Raw genomic sequence first — 20,647 nt, 5'->3', positions numbered from 1 at the left:
GTTATCGTTATTGTCACCCTCTCCGCTTTAATACATTAAAATGATGTGAGATTGGTATGAATCGGGCTATATCCATTTGATGTTGCCCAACTTAGTCAGAAAAGGTATTTTTGAGAAAAAGCAAGTTAAAGATGTCGGGATGTTCTAAAACAAAATCACATGGAAACTACGCCATTTGTTGATCAGCTGAATCGCGAAGCAGGTGTTCTGTAAAAGGTAATCACGTACGTATTCAGTATGTTTACCTAGACTATTATATTCTGATTATAAATCAATATAATATTGTGTTAAATTTCACTGGTTGTATTGAGCGATTATTCCACTAATACGTTATATTAGAGTTTGTTGCATTGGTTCACTGCAATCCTGTTTTCCTCGGAAAGTAGTTCGTGCATTGGTGAGGGCTAACGTCCGCTTCCACCAAGGGTGATATCGCAGACAAAGAGTTTTATAGGATAACAGAAATTTTAATCGTTGGTTTACCGATTAAGTTTAAAGAATTATAACTTTACATGAATCTTGTGATAATAACTCTGTGTTCGCGAAAGTAAGATCGGGTTTATTTATTCACATATAATATGAACGTGTTTCTTATTCCTTTTACTTGAATACCAACAAACATACGAAACTGCGTGATATTCAGCCAGTATAAAATGAACGTGTTTCTTATTCCTTTTATATTAATATCACACGGTAAGTCATTTTATTGTTTACATTTTCCCGCAAACATACGGAGCAGCGGTGGCTCAGCGTGTAAGACGTTAGACGCCGAAAAAGCATTTGATCGTGTATCTCACAAATACTTGTTTAATATTCTGAAATGTTTCGGTTTTGGAGATAATTTTATATCTTATATTAAAATCATGTATACAGATATTGTTAGCAATGTAAAATGCAATGATCATTTACCTCCTTAATGTAAACTCACACGTTCTATGTGTCAAGGATGTCCCATGTCTGCTATGTTGTATGTATTATGCACAGGACCTTTAAACCTATTAATTAAACATTTACCCATTAAAGACATACAGTAATTTTACTTCTATTATCTATCAGCATGCAGATGACACCAATCTAACTCTTGATAATACAGAATCAGTTGATATGGTTTTTAATATACTAAATATTTAATGTAAAGCCTCTGGGGCTAAAATCAATGTAAACAAAACTGAATTGTTACCTATAGGTACATGTAGATATAAATCTTTCAATTTCATTAACGCCATTATAATTAAACTGGATTGTATAAAGATCCTATGTGTTTATTTAGGTCCTAATAAAGATATATGCCATCAATTGAATTGGAATGATAAAATTATTAAACATACATTATGCAAAAGCTAAATCTGCCTATTGCAATCTTTTATTTAGGCTTCAGATGTTATAGAAATTATTAATTAGACCTTTATTTACATGACAAGCTCAAAATCAGCTCTATAGACCCACGGGTGGGTTGAATACAATTTGGATTTAAACAGTCGTCCATATAAAATTAAATCAATAAATGGCCGACCAAGCTAACGTTTACCGTTAGTCGCTGATGTCACTACCGGAAACTGGTTATGAAAGGCCTGCCAAGCGAGGCTACCATAGCCGTTGAGCATGTTACTTGATAATCGAGAATATGTGGGTGGAGTTATCGTCTGTCAATCAAACGATCGCCAATTCTCATAGACGGTACAGACACAATTGATGCCTATTTCTAGTCCAAACTTCCAACAGTGACAATTCCGTTCAGAACAAAGTAATTTGATTGAAATTTTCAACATTTTCTTTTTTATCATCTATTTTGGAATTATTATAGCAAGAATGGCCAACTCTCTATAAAACTCTTAACTAATGTATCTTTAAGATTAGACGGATTTTAAACATGTGGCTTAAACGTAAAATTACTATACATGGCAAGATTTTTGTCATACAGTCTTTACTGTTATCTAAATTTTGGTACACTGCGAGCGTTATCCCTATCCCTTGGTCCGTTACATGTGAAATAACAACGCATGTGCTAAGCTATATCAGGAACAATGAGCCACCTCGAATACAGTACTACTCGATAATCGGTAGCCGAGCAGTAGGCGGTTTAGGCCTTCCCAATATAACTATGAAATCAGATGCTTTTTGTATCAAATGGTTAATAAAATACTTTGGTTCTTCACATAACGCCGTTAGAAAGACACAGTGACATACTTTTTAAAGAAAATATTCAAATCTAGGTTTAAGTCACAATCTTTTTAAAATACATTATGATTACGTATTTTTAAAAGATTTACTTGTTTTCTATAGAACATTACTGTTAGCTTGGAATAAACTCAATGCAAATTTTAGATAAAATCCTTGTAACATATTTGACGTTTCATGCCAGCCTTTATTCTATAATCCATTAATAATTAATAATGGTGAGAAATTGCATTTTGATATTATTAAACTGTCTAATGTGTGTAAAATATTTGATATTATATGTTACGTGAAGACCGGTTAAATGCATGTACACACTATTATTGATATTATACACTCGGAATATCCTGATTATGATACAGATAAGATAAATAAATTATATGATATTATATTATTATCTATACCACAGGACTGGGTAAACATTATTAATAATGAATGTTATACTGGAGTATGGTGGCTGTTAGCGGCCATTCTACATTCCCGACTTGTCGGGTTGTGAAGGCGACAAGTCGAAATATTTGTATTTTGTCGTCTTGTCGATTTGACAGGTTGTGAAGGCGACAAATCGACAAAATGAACCCGACAACGCGACAAACTAACCCAACAATCGTCGCCTTCATTTTGTCGACATGTCGGGTCAATTCAGTCGACAATATACAGCTATTTCGCTTTGCCGTGCCGTCACAACCCGACAAGTCGACAAAATACAATCAGTGCGCATGAGCAAGCATTCTTCGGTTAAGTCCTTGCTATGGAAGCCTAATCTCAACGATGCGAGGGAGCAATTATTCAGCATTTGTTTTAGCTTGCCACGCCTGAACATTACACAAATAGGATTGAAAAGATCGTTTGATTCAATTGCACCCATAAAATTAGGAATCTATAATTCAGAAGTGAATTAGTTTTGTATGTTGATATGTATTCTAACGTATGCTTTCAATATAGCTTTCATAATTGAGAATACACTATGCTAGCTTGCTATTATAAAAAATATTCAAAATTTAAATCCCCTTTTCGTAGGATGTTTCTAGTTTTTTTTAAAAGTCGTTTAGTGTTGTTCTTTTTAGACTTCGTATCCCGCATCAGACTGCGATGCTGTAAGGCCAAGTTTCTGTTACGGAATATATGCTAAAACTTTTTCTTGGCCACATCCCAATTTCAAATCTCCCTGACTTTTGTCAAAAGGTAGGAGTCACAGTATCGCTGGTTCACCCCGTCAGACCGGGGTGGCGTCTTTACTGCGCTGCTACGACCGTACGGCGACCGGAAAATGCACAAGGTCGCCGGCAAACGTGAACACAACGCATGAAAATGTAAAAAAAAATTACAAACTTAAATCGTGGTCTGTACCTAAGAAGTTTATTTTTGTCCCCATGCTGGCTGGTATAACCTTGTAAGTGGTGCAGGGATGGAAGGCAACAGTGTCCAGTCTTTCTGATGGAACGGAAAACGGTAGTCCCGCGTAAGCGTACACGTAATATAACCCTCGACAGAGTTTGAAATAAAAGTTGGCCGTATCGCCGCTGTCTGGGCAAAATGTACCTCACAGTAGGCCTACACTGCATGGCGTATGCCCGTCTTATTTGAAGCAGAAAAGTACTTTAATTGATAAACTAAGCCGTAGTTTAAATAAACGTGGTTGTCCCCAAAATGTTTGTTTTTGTTTTTAAAAAGTATAAAATTTCTACAAAAAACAATATAGTTTTTAATCAATAAAATAACATATTATCACCAGGAACTTCAAATAACGAGAAATAATGATATGTGATTTGAAAATAAAATGAAATGAAATGGGGTTTAACGTTCTATTGTTCTGCTCCGACTGGGCTAATGAAGACGGGCATACGCCATAAAGTGTACTATGGGGGAAATATTGCCCGCACAGCGGTGCTACGGCCTACTCTTATATCAAATTCCAACTGCAAAGGGATGTTTTACGTGCATGCCAATGTGAACACGTGACCTCGACTTTTCGTCTCATCCGAACGTCTAAATAGCTGCCCTTGTCATGTCCTCCTTCCTGCACCACTGACAAGAGGAAACACGCCGGAAAACATGTGATTTGAGTTGGAATATTAGTAGGTTGAATATTGCAGATTTGTATGGGTTTGGGCAAATTGTGCTGTTGTTGGTAATCAGTGAACATGCGTACGAATTGAACTTAAGAAGCTTGCATTCTTGTCCCGTTTCCTCGCGCTTTCGCACTCACGCTACCTCGCCTTGACGTCTTAACCGAAGAATGCTTGCTCATGTGCACTGACAATCTGTTTCACAGAGGATTACGAAAGTCTTCTATATCTCTGTAAAAGATGACTGCATTCAACACGTGGCGTCACAACACGCGGCGTCAATCATTGGCTCAATGGCGCGTGCATTGTTTACATAAGACGTTACTGCTTCGGGCAGAATGCTGCCTTTTACTCATATTAATATCCATTTACACTAAATAGGAAATAATTTTTACCTACAAATACGTCAAACGTCTTTATTTATTTTTCTTATACATAAAAAAAAATGTTTTAGAATTTAATTTGTCGGTGGAAAAAAGTTAATATTTGAGACTCATTAAGTCGCATTGATGTCATCCTTATCAGGGATTGTAGCGGCCTAGCGAATATTCACTGCGGATCAGTGTGGGACGATTGGTCTCATTTCCATATATAATATTACCCTAACGACACTGTATGATGTCTTCATTAGCCCAGTCCGAGGAGCAAAAGAGAGCAGTAGGACGTTAAACCTCATTACATTTCGGTTGTTTTTTTTTGTTTTTTTTTTTGGGGGGGGGGGGTCATAAAAGTTATTGGATTTATGAATTGTACATGTACATGAGAAGTGGTATCACACATGGTGGTAAAACCATAATATACTTTTACTGTCAACAAACTTGCTGAATCTTACAAACCGTCATATTTCTCAAATACAACGTATTGAAAGATCTAATTCTCAAATACAACGTATTGAAAGATCTAATTCTTAAATTAGTTGGCAAGTAAAATAAATAGTATTTACAATATGTGACATTAAAGGCTGGTAGGCGAATGATGAAAACTTGGATTTGTTGGGAAAAATTCCCGGAAAGATGATCTGTTGTTTTTTCTGTTAGGGGTATACACCAACGTCTTCCAGCAACCGTTCTTTACACGGTGCAAACAGATCTTGTTCGTCCACTTTCATATCACCGCCTTATCCCTCCATTTCACCACAAAAACCTATCATTTTCCTCAAAATCCGCTCCCAAAAAATATTACTTTCGGTTTCAATGAAAGTGAAAGTTTTAGATCGGATATTAAACCCAATCTTAGATATACCTGATCAGGCAAAAGATCAAGTCCGCTCTGGCAAAATCGAAAACATTTGTTTGATCTGATACATCAATGCTGTGGACTCCTAGCAGGATATTTAGAACAACACAGTGAGATCGGATACCAAAACTAAAAAATCCTGTAAAAAATTTTCCCCAAGGCCGATTCATGGAGACTTTTTTTCTGGAGTACTACAGACCAACCCCTAACAGAAAAACAACAAATCATCTTTCCGGGAATTTTTTCCCACAAACACCCTCCACCTACCAGCCTACTATACAGAGGTAAACAATTGGCATTATTCGAGAACAATGGCCAGTACCATAGCTTAAAGATGCATATGCATTATCTAAGATCTAGAGAAAGAGCAGGTTGTTCTTGCTATAATTATTCAAAAATAGATACTGAAAAATGAATATATTGAACATATCAGTTAAATTGCTTTATTCTGAGGGAAGTTGTGAATGTTTGCAGTTTTAACAGGATGTGGTATAGATTGGTTTATATAGTAGACACGGTACTTGACGACTAAGTCTCGATTATCCATTTTATCGTTAACATTTTGCATTTCGCGGCTGTTCTAATCCATTTACATCTCGGCCATCCGATGGTCTAGAGAGTTGATTATAGACTTGTCATGTCAATAAATTTCTAATTAATAGTTTGTGTAAGATTTAAACCCAAACTAAAGAGCTACAATAAGCAGATTTGGCTCTTACATAATGCATCTTTAAACTTTGAGGCTTTCGAAATTAATATGAATATTCAAAAGCTGGCCGTATGTTTAAAAACTGATTAATGACATTAAATTGTTCCGACATAGACTCGGTGATATTTATCATTTCCTTTTTTTAGTAATGTTATTTCACTTATATTAGTCTGAAATGGCCGGGGGGGTTGGATGGCTGAATGGTTAGCGTGAGCGCGCTGTATCATAAAGTCTGTCATTGAGTCGACTGGCGTGGTTTCGAATCCCCGGTTGTACGTGGCAAGGAGTAGGGTCGCCTGTCCAACCTCGTGGGTTTTCTCCGGGGCCCCCGGTTTCCTCCCACTGCTAAAGACCCCTACGCGCAAGCGAATTATGTAAATAAAGTTAAACCATATGTTAGTCCCGAAATGACCTAGTTTGTGTCGAGTGGACGTTAAACCCCATTTCTCTCTCTCTCTCTCTGAAATGGCCGAAGTATTGCTGTGATTAGACGTAAACTCATTTCCTATCAATTACTGTGGTGTCGTACACGGTGTAGTGTATGTTATCTTTCTAGAACACAAACAATAGTTTTAGCGGTGTTGGGTCGACGAGTATTTAATCAATGCGCTTTAGCTCATAAGGTCTGTGATTGACAGATACAATATTTGACACACATTTCAGGACGGCTGCTGTTTAGACGAAGGGGTTGGATGACCGAATGGTTAGCGCGTGCGCCTTGTTTCATAAGGTCGCTCATTGAGTCAACTGGCGTAGTTTCGATTCCCCGGTTGTTCGTGACAAGGAGTAGGTCGTCTGTTCAACCTCTTGGGTTTTCTACGGGTCCTCCGGCTTCCTATCACTGCTAAAGACCCCTACGCGCAAGCGAAATATTGAAATAAAATTGAATCATATGTTAGTCCCGAAATGACCTAGTTTGTGTCGAGTGGACGTTAAACCCCATCCCTCTCTAATTTTAATCAGACTGCTTTTGTTTATGTGGTTTTGTATCCCAGGAGTCCGTGGATCCAGTGTTGAACATGAAACAGCTATACGAACTGAATTATTCACCAATAGAAGTTATGATTTAAAAGTTAGACCAAATCCAACAGTTTTACTTCAAGTTCGTTTAAATCTTCTCACCATAAATCACATGGTAAGTTTACATTTCATCAAATGATATATTTGACTTTACTGGAGGAGCTAGTGCCACCATTGGAAAGAAACATTATTATTGCCGCATTTTGTCTCAATCGTTCCTCTGATTAGTTTTGGGGGACTAATTGTTGAAATCCGTCATTCTTCTTATATTGAAGTATACGAAAATTAATTTTCTATTAGTAGAGTACTTGATAATCACGAAATCACCATAACGTTGTTTTGAGATTAATTAATTATTTAAAAATAGTGCCTCTAATCCCTAAAGAGCTGCAAATGGAACTGTATGTGGCGTGTACTTCATAATTATAAATCGATTTTATAATTAGAATTAAAGTGAATTAAAGTGTAAAAAAAAAATCAAGCCCAAAATAAGTGATTTTATGACAGTTTTCGCACTAACCTTGTCATTTGTTTGTCTGATGCTATTAGCCCAGTCGGTGCAGAACATTAGGAAGTTAAGCCCCGTTTCATTTTGTCTGACGCTATTGTAAATAAAAATATGAGATCATCCATTTTCTTCCTTTTAGGATATCCTTGAGCAGAGTTTCAAAGTAACAGGGTGGCTGACCGTGGTAAGAGTTTGCAAATATTTTTTATTTTTGATAGTTTGCACAATGTAAAGGCAGGCAAATCGGTTCTGGTTATAACAGATGCTGATGGGTCAGTTAAGCCAATACACTATATCTTCTAGTTACATGTTTTACATTTTGATGATTCACTTAAACAAGAACTCTATATCTTCAGATTATTGCAAATACTTGTGATTGACCCAACATTCGCTATATCTTTTAAGGAATGGCACGACAAGAGACTATCCTGGATGAAACCTTCTAACGAAAGTGTTGGCTTTATCTTCGCCACAGAGGAAAAGGTCTGGCGACCTGCCCTTATTGTTAGCAATTCGTAAGTATATACAATTAGACTAAAACACCATGCTATTCTTCCTATTTATTGACAAATCAGTCTTTGCCCATGTACCGTTATTCCAAGACCCTTTTATAAAATACCCAGTGTCTTAGATACAATTCTCAGCACACACCAATCAATTTCTGGCACTCATGTAAACGTCGGCGTATCTGTCGCTGAGAGGGCATCGATGAATATAATGTAGAAACTACAATATCTTTTCTATTTCAAAGTTCTACTAATAACATCAACAAAAAATGCATTAAATTAGCACTGAATACACATTTCCCTTTGATTGCTCTTTTTTCCAGAATAAACCATTTTGAGATAATTCAAGATGAATATTGTCCCTTTAGGATTGATAATACTGGTAGGATTATTTGGGATCCTCCAGGAATCTATGAAGTCAACTGTAAAGCCGAAATCACATACTATCCATTCGACACCCAGGAATGTTCCATTATTTTACAAAGTTGGGGATACAATCTACGGGAGGTGAATATAACGGTTCTTGATAACGCTGTCAACACCAGGTTGATGAAACCGAATGGAGAATGGGATATGGAAAGACCATATTATGAAATAGTCAGGAATCGGGACATCAAGCAGGATGATTACAGTCAGATTAGGTTCCATTTCAAACTCAGGCGAAGATCTCAATATTATTGGCTGAACATCATCTTACCAGTTATTGTGAACTCTGTCCTTACCGCCTTAGTCTTTGCTTTACCTGCTGAGTCTGGGGAAAAGATTGGTTACTCTCTGACTGTCCTCTTGTCATTCATTGTGCTGTTGACTCTTGTGGCTTATAAGATTCCTTCCATATCACTTGATACTTCACTTATAGGTAAGTTTGTATATTTGGGGAGCTTATAGACATGCATAGAGCGACGCATGTTTAATTAATAGAAAGGGGCGTTATCTTAAGGTGATATTGTGTCACTTGGAGCCTAACGGAGTCTTACAATCTAAATGCACACATCCATGAAAGCATCTTTGATTCTGTGCAATAGGGACGGGGTAGGGGACAGGAAACAAGACGTCCATCCCTCGTGTAAAGGGCGTCAAGGATGAACTTGTCCCGATATATTCGACTATGAAAACCCCAGCGTTCTGCCAGGACACCTAAATGATTTCCACGTAAACAGCAATCTGGCCGATTTTTGATCAAAGTTATCTGTATGTTAGCCTTATCACTCAGTCCTGTTTCAGAGCAACCACCCTCAAAAAATGTTGGATTTATGTGATATCATTTCTGCATTGGGTTGGGCCTATTTCAATCTGATTAAAAGAGAGATCCTATTTCGTTCCGTTTTTTTTATAGTTTTACTTGTCTTTACTACAATAGGATCTGAGAGAGTTGTTATATAACCCGCGATCTAGTTGATGTGAGGGATTAGCCAATGAAACGGCCCGTTGCAGTGAGTTCTTGGCGTGCGATGGGTATCCTACTAGAGACATCAACGTTGGTGGGTTAATCCAATGTCTGACGTCATAGGATCAAAAGCCGTTCGTATGACCCCAGGCGCAACCCCGTACTACAACTGGTCAAAAATATTGATCTGTATTTTAATCAAATTGGGCTTATTTGGTTGTTTGGGGGGATTTTTGTTTGTTTTAGTTTTGTTTGGTGTGTTTGTGTGTCGGGTGGGGGTGGCGGTATCGAAGGGTATGTGTCCGAAATGTATAACTTTCTTTATAGGTGTTCGAATAATTAGCGTTGTAACCCTCTTTCATTTCAAAAATCTATTATGTATCGTTTTATCTTTTCAGTTGTGTACGTCGCATTAGTGTTGATACTGGGAGCCATGTCAGTCTTTTTTACCACCATAGTGCTGGATCTATACTTCCGTGACGTGAATGAGTCTATACCTGTTTGGTTGTTGTTTTTATTTCAGAATATCATGGGGCGTCTTGTCTTTTATAAAGGATGTAAACGGCGACAATTTAAGAAAAAGGTAAATAGAGTCATTTCAAGTGTAGAGATCAAATCAATCAAGCCGAAAAACGAAAACGATGAAATCGAAAATCCGACAGAATCCCAGTTAGAGGACACTGGGGAAAGGCTGCTTTCTTGGCAGGATATTTCTAAAATATTGGACAGATTTTTCCTGTGGTTTTATTTGATATTGATAATAGTAATAAATATCGCATTTCTGACAATCACATCTGCCAACAGTAGCTAAATTCTTTATTCACTTTGATATTTTGGACATAAAACCATCTCTTTAATTATGCTTTGTAAAATCAATAAAATTATAACTGATCATTCTCTTCGTTCCGTTTATTTAGTTGATTATTACGACGGCTGGCTGAAAAGTTCTAAGCCTGAAAAAGATAGATCAATTAGGTTGAAAAATAAAACTTTTTTCACCAACACAACAGGTACAATCAATGAATGAATCATAGAACTGTTATTGTTATTGTCCCCGTACCAGACCATCTTGTGAACCTATCACCAGAAATGGACAAAACTAGCCATGGTGCAACTGAAAGGACTAACCCCAGTACAGATATATGCCGATATGGTCGCCACATTAGGGGATGATACCCCTTCCTGTTCCACAGTAAGGTAGTGGGCTGTGGAATTTAAGCGTGATATGGAAAACCATTAACAGCAACCATTCAAGAAAACATTACCCGGGGGCATGACATGGTGATTGCTGATCAACGATTGCATGGCGGATCCAGGAATTTTTGCAGGAGGGGGTTTGCCAGAGGTTACCGAGACAATGTATCTCCCCCCACCCCTCCCGCATGGTCTCTATCATCATTTTGGCGTATATACATACACATTGAGCTGTTTAAACAGAGAAATTCAACGCCTTGTTTGACGTCAATTTTTATTATGAATTAATACAATGCGATTCAATTTCATGGATGCAAAGCATTAATTGTGATATGTCTATATCATTATCTCGTGCTTTGAGATCCCATCCTGTCCCACATCTGACGATAAAGGATAAAACACGCGGCCGAGAAACTTCTCATAAATAAAAAGTGTTGATTTACAAAAAACCTTTATGTAGCTGAGCAGGGGGGTGGGGTGGGGATCCGCCCCTGGATTGACCACTCGGCATATTACCAGTGTTGTGGGCATCTCTCATGCGAGGGTTGATATTTCTGCAAGATGGGTCCAAAGCTCTTGACTGCAGATCAGAAACGCGTCAGATTCCAAAAATACCGTGACAATCTGTGCCGTTTACAAGCAGAGCCGCCAGTTTACCGATCGTCTGATCGGTGGACAAGGGTTGTCGCATATTTATTCTTTTATAGGTAATTGTGGGCATTTATATATCAATTTCATACAGACCAGATTATAATTTCTGTTGTTTGAGCGTTCACAAACTAAAACAAGGGCCTTAACTCTAGAAGTATTTACAGAAATTATTGAAATATCAATTTCAAAACAATTAGATGATAAATGTAGTCGGTAGTGTGTTCACAAGGAACTTTGAACGATGTGCGGGCGGACAGACGGATGGGGGCGACGGCAATAAAAGCAACATGATAAACCACTTCTCTCGGCTTCTATCAGAGGCGGATGAAAGGGCTTTCAGTTGAAGTATTGAAAACCATCACAAAGTCTCCAGAGCTACTTCTACATTAGGATATGCAGCAGTATTTTCAAATAAAGATAAACTAGATATCTTCTGGTAACATAACTATTTATTATTCCCCAACATTGTCTTTAACTTTAAACATAAAATGATGCCCCCTATAAATTTACACAAAACAAATATAGCACAACATTTAAAGCTTATAAATAACTATTATTCCCACACAATGTGTTTAACCATATTTTAATACCTTATATAGATTTCAACCAAACATAGTACAGCATCAAGCTTACATGATTTTTCAATTATCCCGCATAACTCATATTCCCAACTTTTTTGATTTAAAGGATTATACCAAGGATTAATGTTGATTTATACTTTTGTTTATCATCCTTCATTGATTTCACAAATATAGAACCATGAATGGCAATATTTCATAATATATTTGAAGACTTTAAATAATCTACTTGATAGATGAAAAATAATGAATGAAACTCAATTATTTTAGGTTGATGAGAGTCAACAAATACTGATAAATTATCTTCCTAATAATTCCAATAAAAAAAATTATACTGCCAGTATCAACATTTAAAATAATATTTTAGTTAGGATTTGTTTTCTGAGCCACTTTTTCTCAGTTGAAGCCATTTATTGATACCATCAAGTCCTCCATTGGGATGAGAAATGAACAAAAGAGTATTGTACAGCTAAATTTTTTAAGGGTTATGACAAGACACCCCTCAAAAATATTGTCTAAATAACAGATCTTAAACATAACAAAATAAACACAATAAAAAGCATAACAATATAAAATTCAAAGTAAATTACAATAACTAATTTAAAGAAAATTTATCTTTTAAGGTAGATGTTTCCAATTTTAAAAAGTTATTGATATTTGAGAATTTGAACAGAAAGCAGGAATTTTGAGTAAATTGAGCATTGTAATGAATTATCCCAATCTTAATATGATAAAACATTAGAAGCACAGTAAACTAACAACTCTGGCATAATATATATATATAAAGCATATTAATAGTTAAGTTATATAAAATTGGAGATTACTATACAAATAAATTAAACTAATTCTATCATAGATATCTAACAATGTACATATATAATTATAATATTCAGTAGCATAACACTCGGCAACCCTGGGTGATAATGCGCTCTCTTTAGACCACCTTAACAGTGAGAGAATAGATTGTACAAAGACTCTTCATTATTGAAATCCAGGCCATGCTACTAAATAGTAAGGTCAATCTCCGTTTTACCCTTAACTATATAAATTGATGTTTAAAGAGTACACTCCAAATGGATTTTAACCCTCTCAATTCCAGTCAGAAAGGGAAGGTAAAACTCTGACAAATATGCAAGTAGAATGGGGCTTAAAACTTCTTTTTATAACTATTCGTAATATTTCCGACTTTCTAATATTCATATCTTAACAAGGGTGAACAACTCTACTTGTTCTACATTAAATAACACCCATACATTCAATTTGGTTCTAGCTACCTTGTAATACTTGGTATAACTAATCTAAAGTACAACAGTCTCCAACTACTAATATCACTTTAAAATGATTTCTCCCATTAACATGTAACCCAACACTTGTATTTGTATACAATCTAGCCCACAACGAGAAATGATATGTCTTAGATAATTATAGAACCGGGGGAGTATAACGTAATCCTTTCAGCATCCTCATCATTAATATTACGGTAGAATGGCAGACAGGTTTATTCAAGTAATATATTATGTTACAACCTTTACTGATTTTGTCTTATATCACTCCATCCTATATTATCTCTGCTTCGAGTATTATTCTAGACAAAATGGCATCTATTGTAGCTATGGTAACAAATACAGTTCATTCCTCAATCCACCATTTAACAATGCATATTTCAAATACAAAGTGATAATCAATCTTCCCATCGACTAATCATGAACCATGACAATGTAAACATTGTCATTCCTCCTATCAACAAATCGTTTAATAACCATGACAATGTAAACAAATATGGCACCAGTTTGTCCAGACAAATGTTCAGAGATAGTTTGGGGCTGGAGTGATCAAGACTTATGATTGAGGTTCGAATGATCAAGATTAAATCTTTTAATGTAGTTGGTCCAGATGCTTCCATGTTGATGAAATAAATAATGTTTTTGTTCTAATATTTTATAATTTAAATGTCCATACATCTATCTGTGTTTAAATGTATAATGATTATTGATGTTTGTTCTGATCAAGATGATGTTTTTTAAAGATTTCCTTGTGATTCTGGCATGATGTATGAAATGTCATCCCATGGATGTCTGTATAAACCTTGCTTTAATCTCTTCTGATCCAAATAATGACCTGAAAATAAGACCATAAAAATTACAATTTTCAATGTTACAAGGGAAACCATTCTGTCAAATCATGATATCAAATGCAACGCGTTGCAATCTATACTAATATTTGTGACTGTCGTTTGTCTGTCTGTCTGTCTGTTCGGGGTTGGCGGCTACAGTAGGTCTGCCCCGAGTCTGAAATTTGGGGTATACGGGTAGCTCAGACCGGGTAGCTCAGACCGGGGAGTAAGATAGGCCACTTGGCTTTAGTCTACCATTTCCGGTTTCGGGGTTATGACCCACGAGCGAAGCCGGTCATTCTTCTAGTATCAAATAAATTAATGTGATGTCTAGTGCCATTGACCACTAGTTTTTCCTCCAGCCTCAGATCACAATCTGTCTTTTTCCAATGACCTATAAGATCTGCAGCCTTGACAACAGCAAGCTTTTGTTGATGTGGCATGATTTGGTTGAAATGTTAACTGTGTTTAGAATACACTCAAAGAATTCAAAATGTATTTGTGCAAAATACTTCGATTTTATCTCGTATCATGATACATTTCTAAGACAGCTATTACTGTTGGAAAACTTCAGGCAAACGGCCACTTATCCTGATTAATACAGAGAAATGGGGTTTTAACGTCCACTCGACACAAAGTAGGTCATTTCAGAACTAACACACGGTTGAAGTTTATTTCATTACTTCCCTTGCACAATGCGGGTATTGACCTGTGGGAGGAAACTGGAGGAGTCATAGAAAATCCATGAGGTTGACCTGGTGCTTCTACTCCTTGTCACATACAAACTGGGAAGCGAAACCACACCAGTTGACTCAATGATAGACCATATGATCCAAGTAATAACTTACCAATAAATCCCATACTTCTACCCAGAACAAACAAAGCATTCAGAGCACCGATTTCAACATATTCTGTTGACTCTTCCCTAAAATTACAAAATATACATTACCAACATGAACAGATGTGAAAATCAATAATATTCATGTATTACCAACATGAACAGGTGCGGAATCCATTACCAACATGAACAGATGCGAAAATCACTAATATCTTTGTACTACGAAGATGAACAGATGGGAAAATCATTAGCAGCATGAACAGAGACGAAAATCTCTAACATTTGTGTATTACCAACATGAAAATCACTACTATTCTAAAGCAATAACCATTAAGTCAATTTTGTCCAACATAATTAGTGACTATATAATATAATATATTCTAATACGAAAGCCCATAATTCTGTGAAAGGTTATTCTAAGTGAATTAAGAAATGAAATGGGGTTCTGCGCCGACTGGGTTAATGAAGACATTTTATTTCAAATTTCATCCACCAAAGATTCTTTAACGTGCCAATGTGTACACAGGATATTGGTGTTTCATCCCATCCGAACGACTTTGCGTTGTCCCTTGCCAAGCTCTGCATCCTGCACCACTGACAAGGGGCAACCACACCGAAAAATTCTGATGAACTTTCTCGGTGCACACAAACCAACTTCTCACTCATTGAGCCACCGTGGCTCAAAGGTTACTCTTAAGAAAAATTTATTGGTGTTAAGGATCAGAATTTTGTCCAGACAGCATTCCTGACTTCTTTAAATTCAAAGGTACTCTTACGTGCCATCCCAAAACCAAACAATCCAGAAAAGTTCTTTACCCAGGAGCAGGGTTGGATATGAATCATTGTTTTTCCAATCCAGTTATTAAGTAGTGTCATTGGAATCATGCAAGACTAGCCTCAAATATCTGGTCATTCTAATCCAGTGATCAGTCCAAGTGTCAAAACCATTCAATTCACTCAGCATCTCAATTATTAAATAGTACCATGAGATAATACAGGACATCATTTAGTAAATACACAAACTTGTCTCATTCTCTAATATCTCATTTAAATTAATGCTCAAGATAGGTTTGTGAACAGAATAATTTTACAGAAAGTCAACCTACCTTGTAAAACAGCCACAATTTCTCAACAAATCAACAAACGATACCCCAATAAAACCATCTACATTCAAAATCAGATTAGGTTTCTGAAAAAAAAGTATTTATGGATCAACAATATTCAAAAGAATATACTCTTTATTACAGATTATTTAGCAACCGTTTTCAGGATGTCTTAAGAAATTATTGACAGCAAAAAAACGTTTCATTTGCCCTCAACACAATTAGATCAATTAAAGTAGGCCTTCGATTACAAACTGTAATAAAAAAGACCAAACACAACCCATTCATTTCAAGGTTAGGTCAAACCAAATTAACTCCATGGCTGGAGAACAAACACAGGTAAATTCTATTATCTATACCTTGGATGTGGTGATCTTCTCAACTTCTAGAGCATAATCTAAAAGTGGTGTAGCAGGGAAATGTTTCTTAACATAATCTTTTAATATAACCACTCTCATGTCAGGATTATTTAACTGGAAAAAAAAAACCATTTAAAATATTAAGTATCATGAAATAAACATAAATGATCTATTGTTTCAATGGCATTTAGTAATTGAACTGGAATATACAGGTCACAAGTCCAGTAATGGTGAACAGTCCAGAGTTCATATAATCATAGCTCAAGTTAACAGCAGACCATTGGATTAGATTAAGTAAATAGTTAGCCCGGTAGATTCTTGACTCACAGTCTACCCAGTAATGTCTGAAGTCAAAGTAAATTTAGCAATTTGTCTGCCGTCAGCTCAATGGTTTGTTGTCTGAAATAATATACAGTCTGGCCAGTCGTCTGATATACTATACAGTCAGCCCAGTAAATAGTCCATCAGGGGACTACACCCACCTACATTTGGGGTGAATTATATCAAGGATTTGAACTTACTGATTTAATTCTGTGACCAATTCCCATAATAAGTTGTCCCTTTTTACGCATATCATTAACAAAATCCATGGGTATCATTCCACGATCATATGATTCACTAAACTGTTTGGCTGCTGCATCTAAAGCTCCTCCAAAACGATCACCCTGTAAACAAAACAAAATACTTTAACAGACAAGGATTAATGCCTGACAATTGACAGAGGATACACAGATTGGAATATATGGGGTTTGATGCTTTGAATGGTATTTTTGATTTTAATGGTTACTTGAGTTACCCGAGGGAGATTTTTGCCTTGACAGCAGCATTTCCTCTTACACTTCAAATACCAACGTTAATTAGTGCTGAACAGGGTTTTGCTCTCAAGGACTAACCAGCAGCTGCCAGGCAGGATATGCCCACATTTTCGAGAGATGGATAGAGAACAAGCTAAAAAGAAAGTGATTTTTCCTACAATCAGGGGCCATAATTCAGGAAGTTACGGTCCGATATGCGCGAATATCGAAAGGAACCAAGATCTTTGGGTTATAAACTTACATTTCAAGTTTCAACAAAATCGGATAAAAATTGTGACCTCCATAGGGTCCACAACCTTGATATACCATATTTTTACGCTATTTGAGAATGAAGGGCGTCCACAAAAACGTGATTTTTCGTACAAACAGGGGCCATAATCCATGAAGTTTCGATCCGATACATGCCAATATTGAAAGCAGCCGAGATCTTTTGGAGATAAACCTATATTTCAAGTTTCGTCAAAATCGGATAAGAATTGTGACCTGTCGAGTGTCCACAAACAATTGTGGACGGACGTCCGGACGGACAGGGGCGACGACAATATACGTCCACATGAATATACGCCCAAATCAACGTTTGTGAATACGGCAATGAAGTTCAACAACCGGCATTTTCGGAATATGATCCTCAGTGCTTATTAACAGCTTTGCTTAGCAAATGCATACAAATGATAAAATATTGCTCATACTAATAAAAACTTACGATAGTGAGCAGACCAGATGTAAGACTTGAGATGAGATCTTTACCAGCACGAGCACACACAATGGTATTATGAGCTCCAGAGACAGCAGGTCCATGATCGGCCGTGACCATTAAACACATTTCTATAAACTTGGTGGCATAACGAGGTAATCTGAAAACACATAAAAAATTGGTATATTATTTGTTTGAGCACAATGGAACTTCACTATAACGCTGCTGTGGGGAAATGAAATGGGGTTTAAAATCCTACTTTTCTGCACTGTTGGAGTCCACTCACCGCCCACATGTTAATGCAAGTCCTCAATATATTATAATGAAGGGCTTCACTGTAAGTCTGTAAAGAGGCATGGGGTTAAATGTCGACTTGTCACAAACTAAGTCATTTAGGGCTTTGATTTAAACTTAGGATTCTTCAGCAGTGGGAAGAAACAGAATGATTGTTAGTAGCAGTACTGTCAACTGCCTTACAGTGGTCGTAGGATATCCAGAAATAAAAGATTATTCCTACCTTCTCTGGAACCAGAGTAAACTAAGTACTCCACCAATACCCATATCTTCTTTAAATATATCGGTTATAGGAATACCAGCATATAATAACTCTTGTCCTCGTTCATCACATATACTTGTCATAAATGATGCTGGTTTACGGATTAAACCTAATTCCTATAATATACAGGTAATATAGCATTAATGGGTTGACCATTGGTCTATCATTTTGGTCTTATTTACTATTTTAATGGAGAAATTGACTAGAGAATTTACAGATCGATCAATTTCCATGCCACAGACTTAAATCATAAATCTCAATAAAAACAGTTGAATTTATAGTTTATAACAGTTAAAGATTAGATGACAGCCAACACAACATGTGCCAGCAGCAATCAAGTTGTATCAGGGCAGTCCATAAAGGCGGTCTCATTTTTATTCTTTTGTAGTGGAGCATTTACAGGAGACTAAAAACTTGATTTGGGGAACAAACCACGCCGCCATTATCAGAAATAGTTAAAATTGGACAGAATTTAGTTCTTCCGTACATTAACATAACATTACTGTTAATCATCTACTTGCGAGTCGTTGGAAATTGTTAAAAATCTCACAAACAAAATCTTTGTTTTATGAACATAAATACAATGTGTAAATAAGATATCTTTAGCCTTCACGACTAATTGTGGTCAGCAGAACAATGGGGTGACAATACAAAATTGAAGTAAGGGGCCCTGATAAGTGTCTCAGCAGTTCTAAATTTACTTTGGTTTTATTCAAGTGAAATGTTACTTACACAAGCCCATGTATAATCCATGGGTACGGTTGGTGGTGGGACTTCTGCCTGGACAACCACTGTACCATTCTCAACCAGTTTATCATACACTTCTCTATAAAGATATAATTCACTTCTATATGATACTCGTCCTAGTGTTTAAGTTTTGCCAAAATCTGAACACAAACTGAATATTGTTCTTGTGAATAGCAAATCAAATCCTGTTTAGCACCTAGTGTTTGCATCTGAACAGCTCCACATTTATAGCCGAAAACTTTTAAACAAGATATTTGGGCTATTTCTCCTGCTTCTGACATTTGAAATACAGATCTACACTGACGACATTTATTAATGGATACCATATGACATCTGGTAGTGATTAATGAACAATTACAAGAATCAAATGAATATTCTGAAAAAATAAAAGTCATATACTCACTTGATAAGTGTACCAAGTTCATCAAAACTTCTAGGTACATGGGCGCCAACTTCACGTAAAGCTTCATTTTTACTTTCAGCTGTTTCTGAAGCAGCATTAGCACAAGCTCCAGCATGACCAAACTGAACCTAGTTACAACAACAATAACTTTACAACACAATGAAGCTATTTAAGCCTTTCACGAAATATTGGTTTACAATCTATATGAAGCATACAATAAACAATAATAGGCCCTACCGAGTGACATCATTTCCCATAAACGTTGTTCTGATTTGTTAAATTATACAGAAAATTGTCATATTGCAAAATATAGATATTTGAAATGTTAAATTTGATTAAACCAGTGTTGAAATCAGTTTGTGTTGGCATACCTTTTATCTCTCCATTTACCGTGAAACAACGTAGTGCAGGTTTACGGTTGTGCCAATATTTTTTGGATATGTATACTTCTATATGTGTTGCATACACGGCATAAAAAGGATATATATTTAAAATTTAGTCAATCGTATAAAATGAACGCAAAAATAAAGGAATTTAATCCTACTGTTGTACTTACCTCTGATGTGAACATTTTAGCACAAGTACCAATACACCAGGCTATAACTGGTTTATTGACACGGCCATCTTTTAATGCCGTCACTAGTTGATATTCTTCATTACCTCCAACCTATAACAATAGATAAATCAGTTCAATACAGGCATTTTACATACTTAACAAATTGATAAAACAGTTGAATATCTGTCCCAAAATCTTTTTTTTTTGTTCAGTATTTACAAAGATATGTTGTATTGAAACATTGTCGATATTCGGTACAATCTGAGATAGGGTGAAAACAAGCCAGAGACATCTATCTTCTTCGCTAAAATCTTTTGATGGTATCTGAGCCATAAGATTATCTAACATTTAAATTCTGGTTTGGTTTTCTGAAAGATGCCTTATGCAAGACAGTTCTTGCTATAATAGTTCAAAAATAGATAATGAAAAT

At 36.2% G+C, this 20,647-nt stretch overlaps 2 protein-coding genes across 2 annotated transcripts in view; one reads left to right on the top strand and one right to left on the bottom strand.

Annotated features, from left to right (window-relative positions):
- The first annotated feature begins 358 nt into the window (after positions 1 to 358).
- LOC126807888 (neuronal acetylcholine receptor subunit alpha-3) lies at positions 359 to 10,504 on the top strand. Its single transcript, XM_050532757.2, has 6 exons — positions 359 to 693; positions 7,185 to 7,324; positions 7,857 to 7,901; positions 8,123 to 8,232; positions 8,547 to 9,082; positions 10,009 to 10,504. Exons 1-6 carry the CDS (start codon positions 654 to 656, stop codon positions 10,419 to 10,421), a joined length of 1,284 nt encoding a protein of 427 aa, XP_050388714.2. The 5' UTR covers positions 359 to 653; the 3' UTR covers positions 10,422 to 10,504.
- Positions 10,505 to 11,886: 1,382 nt separating this feature from the next.
- Positions 11,887 to 20,647, bottom strand: part of LOC126807856 (ATP-citrate synthase) — a 40,191-nt gene continuing 31,430 nt past the window's right edge. Inside the window, exons 19-28 of the mRNA XM_050532696.2 lie at positions 20,218 to 20,328; positions 19,662 to 19,789; positions 19,244 to 19,337; positions 18,473 to 18,627; positions 17,965 to 18,115; positions 16,968 to 17,111; positions 16,447 to 16,560; positions 16,091 to 16,173; positions 14,995 to 15,071; positions 11,887 to 14,151 (exon numbers count right to left, since the gene is read on the bottom strand). Of these exons, the coding sequence (XP_050388653.2) occupies positions 14,054 to 14,151; positions 14,995 to 15,071; positions 16,091 to 16,173; positions 16,447 to 16,560; positions 16,968 to 17,111; positions 17,965 to 18,115; positions 18,473 to 18,627; positions 19,244 to 19,337; positions 19,662 to 19,789; positions 20,218 to 20,328 (1,155 nt within the window). The 3' untranslated portion in view covers positions 11,887 to 14,053. The remainder of the gene's footprint in view (positions 14,152 to 14,994; positions 15,072 to 16,090; positions 16,174 to 16,446; positions 16,561 to 16,967; positions 17,112 to 17,964; positions 18,116 to 18,472; positions 18,628 to 19,243; positions 19,338 to 19,661; positions 19,790 to 20,217; positions 20,329 to 20,647) is intronic.

The sequence above is a fragment of the Patella vulgata genome, chromosome 9 (genome assembly GCF_932274485.2).
Source record: "Patella vulgata chromosome 9, xgPatVulg1.2, whole genome shotgun sequence".
NCBI classification, from domain to species: Eukaryota; Metazoa; Mollusca; class Gastropoda; family Patellidae; genus Patella; species Patella vulgata.
This window is presented reverse-complemented; position numbering and strand designations above follow the sequence as displayed.

Coding starts and splice junctions, on each gene's coding strand:
- LOC126807888 (XM_050532757.2), top strand. CDS start 654: ATGAACGTGTTTCTTATTCCTTTTATATTAATATCACACG. Junction 7,325..7,856: donor TTCTCACCATAAATCACATG/GTAAGTTTACAT, acceptor TCTTCCTTTTAG/GATATCCTTGAGCAGAGTTT. Junction 8,233..8,546: donor GCCCTTATTGTTAGCAATTC/GTAAGTATATAC, acceptor TCTTTTTTCCAG/AATAAACCATTTTGAGATAA.